At 40.2% G+C, this 12,432-nt stretch overlaps 1 protein-coding gene across 12 annotated transcripts in view; it reads left to right on the plus strand.

Annotated features, from left to right (window-relative positions):
* Positions 1-12,432, plus strand: part of LOC129170635 (nephrocystin-4-like) — a 270,848-nt gene that overhangs the window by 206,238 nt on the left and 52,178 nt on the right. For all 12 annotated transcript variants that reach the window (XR_008566724.1, XR_008566725.1, XM_054758947.1 and 9 more), the window contains 3 exons: positions 3,448-3,582; positions 7,797-7,981; positions 11,339-11,562. Coding sequence is in view for 10 of the 12 variants with exons in the window: in XM_054758947.1 (XP_054614922.1) it covers positions 3,448-3,582; positions 7,797-7,981; positions 11,339-11,562 (544 nt within the window). In the remaining 2 variants the exon portion in view is untranslated. The remainder of the gene's footprint in view (positions 1-3,447; positions 3,583-7,796; positions 7,982-11,338; positions 11,563-12,432) is intronic.

A 12,432-nucleotide genomic window follows, 5' to 3' on the forward strand; every position in this document is an offset into this window, starting at 1 on the left:
GATGTTTAAGCAGAAGTAATGTCCTCACAACAGCATTTCAGGGGAAATAGAACTCAAACAATTACACTGTGCTGAGTGGGAAGGCGGTAAAGGCTGATGGATGATGAAGGCGATGCTTTGGGAAGGCAGACACCTCAGCCATTAATCTACACAACTGCTGTCAGTGTTCATGGCAACCCTGAGCCTCTATTATTCATTTAGCTGTAGCCCATTATCAGTTTGTTGTTGAAGTCGGCCTCTAAAATATTTGGAGGATGCTTTTCATGCCACTTCTCAAAAACACCCACACTTTGCTATAAATTCTAGAAGAATTTAGTGGAAGCATCATTGAAGGGCTATCCAGAACCTCTCAGCAAACAATTTAGCAACTTCTCCATCAATTAAGAATCTCATTTGAGCATGTCTGGATGATCCAAAGTTAGGAAGCTAATAGGTTTTAAAAGGACTTTTAACATTAATAGTCCTTCAGTCGGCTCTAAATTCCATCAAACTATTTCAAGTCTTGTCCTACATATTGTATAACTAAACAAGCCCATTTTATTCAGTGTTGTTGGTGCAGGTGGTGTTCATAAAGCATTCATTTTCTCCAGACACTCGAATGGGGTCATATGGGAAATCAATCATCATTCTCTGTTCACCCTGGAGTACATATTTACCTTACACAATGACACCAAACTGTCAGTTGGACTGTACAAACTATGACATAAGAGTTTGTGGGATTGATGGTGTCCGAGATGCTTCAAACTGAAATAATTTATTTGAATTATTAAATTATTATTGATGTGTTCCCACCTCCAGGAAGGAAGATTCAGTCAGTTAATATGTTGTCTTTGCTCTACTGCGGAAATGACATGGATTACTCAGCCAGGGAACATGAAGCATCAGTCAGAGTGACAGTCTGCTTTCTACATTTAGAATTCTCTGCTCATTCAAGTTGCTAATTAACCCCGCCAGGCTTCTGACCAAGTATTGATCCTGCCTTAGGTGTTCTAAGCCAAGGTTTTTCCCTTTAGTGTGTTCACGTTGGCTCTATCTCCATCGGAAAGACACCCATAAATGAAAGAAGGTGTTCGCATCTGATGATTTGTTTTTAACCAAAAATGTTCTTTGCTCTATACAGCGTTTATCAAAATTAGTGTAGAAACCCAGTTAGGGTCCTTTTTGTCAGGTTTTAATGGGTGTAGTAGCTTTGTCTAGTATCAAATAATGTGTTGTGTTCTTGGTGTGTCCTTAGTGTATATTGTCAAGTACGTATGAAAATCAGGACTACCATGTAACTCATCTAATGAGTATTAATGAATAACTTGAGCCTAAAATGTCCATCCTGTTACCATTTTTCACAGTAACAGGATGGACTCATAATAACAGGGTGGACTTCAGAAAGAGATGATTAACTATTTCCAGTTATTGTTATTGTTAGGACTGATTAATCATGCACGTATTTGTCAGGGAGTGGTATGCTATCTGCAGGAGAAAAGGCAGTACAGGGCACAGCGTCATAGAGACCCTGAAAAACGGGCAAAATACAAACATAAGAAAGAGAGATGAGAGGTGGATAGAGGCAGGACACGAGAAAAAAATTGGACAATGCTATATTGTTAAAGGTATAGTTCGGATTTTTTGCTGCGATTTTCTGCTGTGTCCCTGCGCACTGTCGCCTCTGTATTTGTGTGTATGTGATGAAGACGCTCGCATCTTCTTCCGCTGTGGAACAAATGTAAACAAGATGGCCGCGGTGCTCTCTCGGGAGACAAATATAACGCAGAGTGATTTGTGAGGTCTGATTTTTTTTGAGGAGGCATTTGTATGATGCTGAACGCATGTTGTTTTGAGAAGCCAAACTCTTTACTTAAATGACCCAGCAACTAAGCAGAACTACGTTCCTCGTCACGGAAATCCGACCAGAACTGGACTCGTGGGACCAAATGGGAAAATAAGTCACTGTTGAAATAGTCCCCTGCTGATGGGGATGTCATACAACTTCATGTCAAAAAATTCAAACTATCCCGTTACCTATGATGATGAACCTTACCCAGCAACCATCTTGGATGTTGACGATGATATTAGAGTGCAATGCATGCATAAGAATGCATTAAACAAGTAAACAAAAGAGCTGTACAGTTAGACAAAAGGGTGTGGAAGTTAATAGAAGAGCAGATGGGTTAACTATTAAAATATACAAGAATTTGTCTCTCATATGTATGTTGAGCATTATTTTATAGTAAAATTAGATAAATCGGTTTCGGGGTGTGGTAAAGTAAATGAATGGCCTTTTCTTTTATTTTTATTTCATGAAATGTATGGCTATACAATGTAATATGTCCACTCTGTCACTGCTGTGTCAATCCTGTTACTCTGTGTTTTACATTACATAACATGTAGTAACATTTTGATTGTCTTTGTGGTTATTAACATAGTGAATGAGTTGAAACCAAATGACTGAACTGAAATAGGTTAAAAATAGGGCACATGTCCATTCAACTTTCTTTTTATTGCAAATCAAAAGTGTTGAATCTACGCTTTGCTTTAAAATAAATCATGCTTTTTTCAAGATAATGGGTATTTATTGATATTTTTTACATTATTTTACAAATCAAATAAGGGACAGTTTAGCTCTTAAAAAATGCAAAAAGCACAATAACTATGCATTAAAAACACTTATTAATAAAGATGAAAATGTCCCGTAACGGTGTGGACACTTGAACTCCATGCCAAGGATTTGGTCATAATTATTCAAATTGAATATCCTGAGCTCAATCTATATATTTTTCTTGTTGTTTAATAAGCCTTCCTTCAGATTATATGAATGTTTCTTGCAAAGTTAAACTTTTTTTTAAGTTACTATGCTGAAATGGCACCAAATTGTAGGAATGACCGTTATATTATAATTGTTGAAGTGAAGACAGTGTGAAAACAGAATTTTGTTTCGGAGTAGGGCCTTCTTACTTGGTCGGCACCCTCTCAGGCCGCAACGATGTAAAACTCGCGTTCCAGCAGTTTTCCAGTTTATGGCAGGCTAATTTCTCTGAGTTGCTTCTGAGCATCCAAACCGATCTCCTTTCATCTGAGGAAACCGGTTTAGGTCCCAGACAGGCAAAGTGGTGACAAATCCAAATGCATGCACTTCTTGCTATTGTCACACATGATGTTTATTTTTCAGAAAACCACGGTTGAACTCCAAATTGTACCACTCTATTGTGTATGCATAAAACGTGTAAGACGTTTGAGTTGATCTTCTATTCTCTTGGTCTCACAGGCTAACTTTTTTGCAAAGTACTGGGCCATTGCTCAGTGATAGCTTTCTGAACATTTGCCCTTTAGAAGGTAATAAAAGTCTGTTTAAGTTTCTTCAGTGACCTTACAGATTTTGAGTAGCTCTTCCAGGTGTGAAATGATCTAAACTTTGAATATCCAACTAACGATCCAACTGGCCTTTCTCACTGACAGGGCACCAAGTAGATCCAAGCAGGAGAAGGGCAGCAGACTGCACACAGTGTCATTCTCACATCATCATACCTCGTGAAGTCACTGGTGGCTTCACTGGGGGGAGCCTGTCTACCAGGAACATTCGCCAACTCAATGGTAAACACTTTAATTCAAACCCTTTGTCTGAACAGACAAGCATGTTTTACCTTTCAATGTAATGTAATCCAAGCACCTCCATATGTGTTTATCCTTGCAATTAGCCATCAGTGTCCTTCTGGCTGCCTTGATCAAGCCAACCAGATCAATTCCACATTCTGGCTGTTGGCTGCACCACTGAACCGCTCAATTTTCAGTCTAATTGAGTCTGCAGAAGCATCTCTGGTGGCGAGCCACAACCCTGTGTATGTGTGTGTGTTTGCGTGTGTGCGTGCGCGCATGCGTGTGTGCGCATGCATGTGCATGCACAGTCCAACCACTTACATACTGAGGAAGCCACTTTTTCTCTCTCTTAAACAAGCAATGGCTAGTCAAGTGTGTCGTATGTGATGCTAAGTGTATGCTGGGAAAATGAATGAACCTCACATATAAACTGGAAGGGCACTCAGTGGAGCTCAGCACAGATTACCACCAAAATGGTCCAACTTCATTCCAACATGACCCTTAATTTGTCCTTTTAAGACACATTCATTAATTCACTGGTGAGCTAAATAAAATATTGAAAAATGTGTCAAAATGCTCTACAAAAGTGGAAATCAGGAGGTTTATCTGGAATCACATGAATATTGTCCTTGTGTCATACACTCTTTTTTTAACCTATGTAATAATTAGAAATAAGCTATTTAATAGTTTATTGTAATGTGAGTGTGAATGGTTGTTTGACTATATGTACTCGCGATTGGCTGGTGACTAGTCCAGAGGGTACCCCGCCTCTCGCCTGAAGACAACTGGGATAGGCTCCAGCATACCTGTGGCACTAGTGAGGACAAGCGGTATGGAAAATGGATGGATGGAATAGTTTATTGTGCAAGAATTACATTTTTTTGAAATCCAACATTTTGGACACCACCTTCATGTTTTGCTGTGAGTTAATTATTGAGTTAAATAGTGTTTTTCACCTTCTATATCAAAGTGCTGGCACTTTCTTTGGCTTAATTTTACTGTAAGTTACTTTGTAGCCGTGATCAAAAGAAAAACAGAGACTTGAGGTGAGAAACAGTCTTGAATTCAAGCAATAATTTATGGCAAAACACAAGCGTGCCCGTGCTGATCTCGCTACCAACATCTTCTCTTCATTGAAGGTAAATGTAACCTTAAATATTAATTTATCCCTTTCATTTATCTTTTATTTGCATTTATATGCATTTTAAATTGTTTTGTGCATGAAAAACTATAATTGTAAAACTATTTTAAAAAGCATGTTTCATGTTTTTTGGCACTCTAGAACAAATTAATTGGATTTACATTATTCCACTGTATTGCAACGATTAATTCACAACTCATGCCACTGTACAAAAACATTCTGCTCATTGTTGATTTAGTTCTTGATTTGTCTCTACTTCCACCAACTATTTTGATATGTGCAGCTCTCCATTCCACTGTCTTGGGCTTTCTGGATCCAAAGAAAGGAAATGTGTCAAGATCCTTCATGAGCAGCATAAGCCAGTAAAATTTTGCAATCTGACCTACGACTGTGTCTATTTGGATACTTCAAAGCTGCTCAAATGTTGCAACCGTGTTTTATTTCCAGGGGCAATGTAAACCATATGAGGTGAAGTGTCGACAACTGTACACAACAAGTGTGAACCCTGTCATAAGATGCGACTGAGACTTGGCAGTGACATGCACGACAGTGCAGGATGTCTATGCAGAGTTTTAACAAGTTTGCTCACAGGCATCTTGACTAATGAGGAAAGATGTGAAAGGTTGCACCCAGTTTCACCACTCTGATTTGTGTACATAACAATTAATATGAAAATTGTGCACAAAAAATGTGTGAAACTGTGTTTGTTGAACTGCAGAAAGTCCCAGTCATCTGTTGGTGGTATGGTGTTTAATTAGTGGGTGGCATTCATTCTTAAAGAAGTGTTTTAAAAGTTCATATTTTGTAATTTTTTTGTAACTATACCACAAATAGTGATACTTAGTTAGATGCATCTGTAACAATATTATATTCATCTTAAAATGTGTAGTAATATAAATTGTATTAATTGTATTATAAATTTTATTATGGCCACTGTCCCAAGTATTCGTAAGGATTGATCACCATTCTTGTCGTCTGTGCGTACAGGAGCACTTTCTTTTAAACTCCAGTGTAAACATCAGCTTTACAGATGTCTGGGGGGATGTCAGCTGTGCAGGGAGGGTCTTCTGTGATGATGTGTACACTTGCACATGGTAGTATCAGGTGTTATAGTCCAGGTAATTACAGTAACTTAGTGGTAACACAGCGGCTGGACCAGGGGCGTTATCCTACCATTTTAGAAACGAAAGGGCGACAGGCTTACTTACAGCGATCACAGAAGCATTGCCCCTGTCTATTCCTGGCAAAATTTTTAGACGGATCCTCCTCTTCCACGCTTTTCCAGCAATCAGAGGCAGCCGCCGTCCGCAGCAGGCTGGCGCCATGCCCAACCACTCCACTTCAGACCACACATCGGCAGTTTGCCTGCTAATTGAGAGGTCGCATGAATTCTGAAAAAACTGCCGTCGATATGTCGGATTCATAGATCTCAGGGCAGCTTTTGATACCGTCAGCCACACTTTACTCTGGAATATTCTGCAGCTCAGATAGGTGTGACCTATCAGGATGCTGATGAGACAGCATGATTGCACAGATGTGCCTGAGGTTGGTCACAATAAAAGGCCACTCCAAAATGTGGCGTTTAACTGTATTGGGAGTGGTCCAGAGGGGTCCGAAAGCCAGTCAGTATCTGCTGTGAGCACCATTTGCCTCAAATAGGACATACACCGATCCGGCGGTTCCATGGTGTGTTGTTCAGTAACTACCATCTGGCTGAACTGGAGTATGCTGATATCGCCATTCTGCTCAGCTCATCCTACAATCAAGTGGGGAACGCTCAGGTCATCGACCAGGATGAAGCAGAGAAGCTCGGCCTTCATTTATGCTTAGCTAGCTCATGCACATTGGCGATGGGCCTGTTCCAGCCCACCTGCAAACAGGTGACAAAGTTGTTGAGCCCATCAACCGTTTGTATCTGGGCTCCACAGTGACCAAAAATGCGGACCTGAAAGTAGAGATCCTCTGCAGAAGAGACATCAACTTTACAGTAACTCTGGAAACCACTTAGGTGACACAATATAGTCTCTTGCAAGACGGAGCTCCGCACCTACAATACAGCCCTTGTCTCCATCCTGCTCTACAGCTCAAAGACATGGCTCCTGAACAAGTCCCTGGCTGCTAGACTAGTAGAGTCCTTTTGACAGTAGAGCCCACAGGACCATTGAAAACATCAGGTGGCCTCAACAAGTGTCCAACCAAATCCTGAGAGGCCACACATAGTAGCCTACCGCATCCTGCCTCATTGTGCAGAGACATATGACTATCGTTTGGCATGTTCTCCGGCAGCCTCCAGACCACACAACAAAAGCCCTGCTGCTGTTTGGCTCCTGGGCCTCAGGCTGGAAAAGACGCAAAGGCAAGCACCAGATGGCTGGATGTTATTCAAAGAGTCCTGAGACAACTGGCCGCAGAGTCAGGAGATCGAGTGTTTGAATCGTTTTCTTCGGGTACTCCGCCTTCCTCCCGCATTCCAAAAATATGCATAGAAAACTGGAGACTAAATTGTCCATAGGTGGAAGTGTGAGTGTGCTTGGTTGTACAGGGTGGGCCATAAGTTTCCATACATAGAAAAAATAATCGTTCAAGTGCTTTCAAGTGCAATGGCCTTAGGCTTTTAACTTTGGTCATGTCAGTGTGTTGTTCAAAAGTGCAGGATTAGGCAAATTCTCTTGTCAGAGCTTTTACAGCAACATGGGGGATTTGTATGATCCAGTCCAAATCATAATGGATTATTTGGTGACTAGGAAACAAGTCCTGTATTTAATTGGAGACTTTCTGCATGCAGTGGATGCATGGTTTGAAAAGAAGGGGAATGCTTTGGAATGGACTTTGGAATGACGCGAGTCGGGCTGTGACCCACTTGTAGCAGTGCCAGTTGTTCCACTGGACTGCTCACACAGTCCGTAGGTTTTTTGTGCTCCAGAAACACTTTATAATTTGTTTGCGCCTCTCTTTTCCCTGGACATTTGGAGGCTTTTTAGAACATATGGTGGAAAGCAAGAAGCGATTAGAATTCATTCTGTTTGGTAAATACATTTCATGCTTGTGTCTTCTTGTCTCTGCTTCATAGTGAGGAACACTGCACAGGCCCAGAGACTGCAGGTACATATGGATCCACTAAACAGAGGCAGGATCAACACTGATGGCACCTTTTCTTTGGAGAAGCCTGACAGCGGATGCCGCAAGTTACAGTGCATGGCTGCCGTTTACCAGAAGGAGGGCAAAAAGGAAGCTTCTGAAATGCCAAATTCTATGGTGAGTTCACACTTTAACTATAGTAGACTGTCCCTCAATCATCATTTTGGCTCTAAAGTGTTCACAAGGGAAGTTTCATGAAGACATGCCAGGAAGCCTGCCATTTTTACTATTGTCACGCCGTGGCCTTCAAGCTTCTGTGCTTTAGTAATAAGGTGTTAATTGTTCTTCTGCCTGTAGGTACATCTTGTTCTTTCACCCGCGGGTGCACATGCTAAATGTCATTTTGGCAGTACGGTGTTCCTGTGTCAGACATTTTGTACATTACACTTCCTCAGTTAGGGTCGACGTTTTTTTTTGTTTTTTTTGTTTCACACAGTCCTTACAGCCAATTCTATGTGAAGTATTAACGAGTCCTACTTCCATTACTTCACAGCTCTATTTGCGTTTCACATCTATAGGAAAGTAGCCATGATTAGTTTTGGTCAGGTTTATCTTCATTTTATAATCCCTGTGTTACACGTGTGAAAATCATTACTTTTTTAAAATGTTTTTAAATATTCTTAATTGTTTTACTGTGATGCGTAGCCTAATTAGTAATTACTAGCGGTGTTACGAGACACCCAACTTATAAGATGAGCCGATATACGAGATTGAGTCCACGAGAGCGACAGAAGATTTTAACATTAATTGTAAGAAAAGTACAATAAAAAAAATATTGACTGGACAAACAAACTTTTTTATTTAGCCGAGTCACAAAACCATGCAGGGGGTTTTGCTTATTGTCCCACAAATTGGCGCTAAAAAATATCATTTTTTTACATTTTTTTAGACCAAATAAACCTGTTATGATAATATATAATAATAATAAGAAGAAGAAATTATAATACTTCCACTCTGTAAAGTGGCGGAATTGTCGTTTGTGACGTTTTTTTTTTTTAAAGGCAATTCATACTGTCTGTTATTATTATCTTATTTAATATCTGCAATGAGCCACGTTCCACAGATGGCCCCTGGGCCATACTTTGGACACCCGTGTGTGTTTCACCAGGAAGGTAGGTGCTGCCAGTTTGTCTGCTTCACAATCAGAAGTGGATATCCTGCGCGGCGGGTACTTCACCTTTGTGGAGCACTTGTATTTAATTTCAGAATAAATGCATGATGCAAGAAACACATCCTGCCTTTGATTTTTAATGCACACCCTTACTTGCTAAATATAGCAACCATGCCGCTAAATTGTCATGACAGATCTCATCTACGTATGCTGTGTGTTGTGAAGCGGATTTATGGTCGCCACATTACACCTTCATGTCAGACACACAGTCCGGGCAGCCCCGGTGCAGACAAGTTCAAACAGTTACGTGTTTTGATCTGATAAATCTAGTAACTTTGATCCAATCTATTACTTATATTATTATTCATAGTAGCAATGCCATAGTTAATTGTCTGACTGGCTTCTGGCTGTCCCGTTCCCGCGAGACAGCTTTCCAAACAAGAAATCATGTTTTGATCTCACGTGACACCTTTAGTAATTACTAATTTTGAGGTATGGAATACATTTTACAACATCTTTAAATAGGCTACTGCGGGTATTGTTTTGTATTTATGTGTGTACATGCGTGCCCATGAAAATACATATATAATCAATGGGGGATAATATACGCACAGTTTTTCAGAATTGTGTTGCCCATTTTGCCAATATTCCATTATTGGATGCAGTACAGGCCACAGGTTTGGACACACACAACCTAACCCCATTGTCCCAACCCCAATAATGAGGCAATAAATTCCACTAAGTAACCCTGACAAGGCACACCTGTGAAGTGAAAACCATTTCAGGTGACTACCTCATGAAGCTCATTGAGAGAACAGCAAGGGTTTGCAGCGCCTTCAAAAAAAGTTACTACAGTATGAGCTACTTTGAGAAATCTAAAATATAAGACGTATTTAGAGTTATTTCACACTTTTTTGTTAAGTACATTATTCCACATGTGTTCATTCATAGTTGTGTCGCCTTCAGTGAGAATCTGGTCATGAAAATAAAGAAAACACATTGAATCAGAAGGTGTGTCCAAACTTTTGACTTGTACTGTATACACTGTTAATGTGGCATCATCCAATCAATGGCAAACATAAGGGGCATGTTTGCCATTGATTGGATGATGCATAGAGTAACAGCATACCCCCGCCAAATGAAAAACACCCACTGTCAACCAAAATTACAGCTGCAACATACAACATTAAATATGGTGTAAACATACATATTTACCATATTCACCCGAATATAAGACAGTATTTTCACCCTAGAAAAAAGTCTGAAGGAACAGTTTGTCCAAAATTCCAGATCTAGAGAAGTACTGTATACATGTAAACCAGTAGGTGTTGCCAAGCAACTTTTCCCCACGTGAGTCAAATACTTTCTTCCCGTCACTCACATACACCAGTGAACTGGTGTCACAGACACCCGCTGGGAAAAAAAGTGTCTCAATGGGCGATATAGCGAATTAGCAAACAACAGAGGAGGAGTTATGCTGCGAATATTTAAGAAAATAGTGAGCAATGAAGCAGAGTCATCAAATAAGTGTCCTGCATCTCATTAATATTGGATGGTAGCATTTTTAACACAAACTGCCAGTTGTTATTTACTGCTATTGAAAATGTAATTTTTTTTTTAAGATGCATTTTGTCTTTTATTTTTCCAAAAGCGTGTCTTGAAAAAGAGGACATATTGTCACGCTCAGGCGAAAACTTGGACCCCACGACGAAGGCGAGCAGGTGCACACAGTGCGAGAGTTTATTTAGGAGGATACAGGGCCAACAGGCAACTCAAAACACTACGACCAGCAGGGTGTAGGAAAAACTGCGGTGCAACAAAAAATCACTGTGGCGTACGGCCGACAGGACGACACTAACCTTAGCGTGGCAAAACAAAAAGGAATATTCATCAGCAACCGGTGGGATGACGTAAACAAGACCAAAGGAAAGGTAGCTGAATTACAGGTCAGGTCGACTGCAGGCGGCTAGGTAGTCGGCGAGTGTAGACAACTATCAAACACCGGACCGCAGACCTCCCACGGCTTATGAATGGGAGCCGGATGATTACTGGCAGGTGTACTGATGAGCCTCCAGCTCCGCCTCAGCAAGAACTGCGGGAACAAGACAGCAGGCGGCAGCAGAGCGACAAGAATCATAACACATATCTTATTTTCAGGGTTGTCTTATATTTGGGTCAGTTATTTTACAGTCCATAGCAGATCCAAACATTAAAAATTAGCACAGTTTTGATACTGGTGGTTTATATATATATATATATTGACACAATGAACACTTTTTCTTTATTATACATTTTAAAGAAATGTTTGATATCGTGTTGCATAATATGTACATCTTCTTTTCTGAATGGCTGTTTGGTCTTAGGATCGGACTAAGAGAGTTACTTTGACCAGACAACCTTTTGTGACCATGTCACATGAAGACATCAACAAGGCAGAAGGCATCAGCAACATGCTCTGCTACTCCATCACCACCTCGTATCAACTCTACGCCAGCCTGGGCTCTGCAGAGTACATGGAATTTGTACTTAAAAACCCTTTCAACTCACCTCAGACTGTCACTATCCAGAGTGATGATCCTGAGCTCAGGTGAGCGTGTTTGTTATCCCAACTTTTTTTTGTTTTGTTTTACTGCTGACGTAATTTTGCAAGTGCGTCACAACTCCAGCATGTGTTTTTGTGCAGTATGTGTTTTGAGTGTTAACAACAAGTAGAGTGTAACAAGCGTTGCCCTGCCATGACAACGTTTTCACACCTTCTCGATGTGTTTCCTGAGGTGATGAAGAAGTGCTGGAAATACTTTATAGATTCCAAGTTGTTAACAATGTAGTGTTCACGCGCCATTTTCATTGTTAAAAAAAAAAAAGGAAAATATAAACGAGCCTCTTTTTTTATTTTGGCAGCAAAGGCTGCGTTTACTGTAGATACCTTGAGAAAACAGAATATCAGGAGCAAGACCGCACTTCCTGTAGAGGGCTATAATGCAAAATAATTATATATGTATTACTAGCATTTAAGGCTGGGAATCTCAGGGTACCTGATAATACGATATGCGATATATGGGTCACGATAATGATAATATCTCGATACAGCAATAGTGTTCAGCAAAAGCACACAAAAAAAGTCTATTTCGTTGTTTATATTATGCAGTATAATTTAACCAAGTACAAACAGTAATAGTGCAAAAACAATGACACTGTTTTAGTGTAATATAAGTGTAAACAGGATTTTTTACGGCGTCTGACCAACAGTTCAGTTCAAAACACAGCATTCTATGTCTCTCAAGTAGGTAATCCATACTAAGTAGAAGTAGTTTCTATTAAGAAGTAAATCTAAATGTTTAGTGTAGTATAGTGACGTAATCACTGGAAAGAGACAGAGTGAACCGGATAAGGTTGCATGAGGACAATGTTGACAATAAAAGAAGTAAACACACATCTCTTCATTGAACAACACAAC

This window comes from Dunckerocampus dactyliophorus, chromosome 1 (assembly GCF_027744805.1).
Source record: "Dunckerocampus dactyliophorus isolate RoL2022-P2 chromosome 1, RoL_Ddac_1.1, whole genome shotgun sequence".
NCBI lineage: Eukaryota > Metazoa > Chordata > Actinopteri > Syngnathiformes > Syngnathidae > Dunckerocampus > Dunckerocampus dactyliophorus.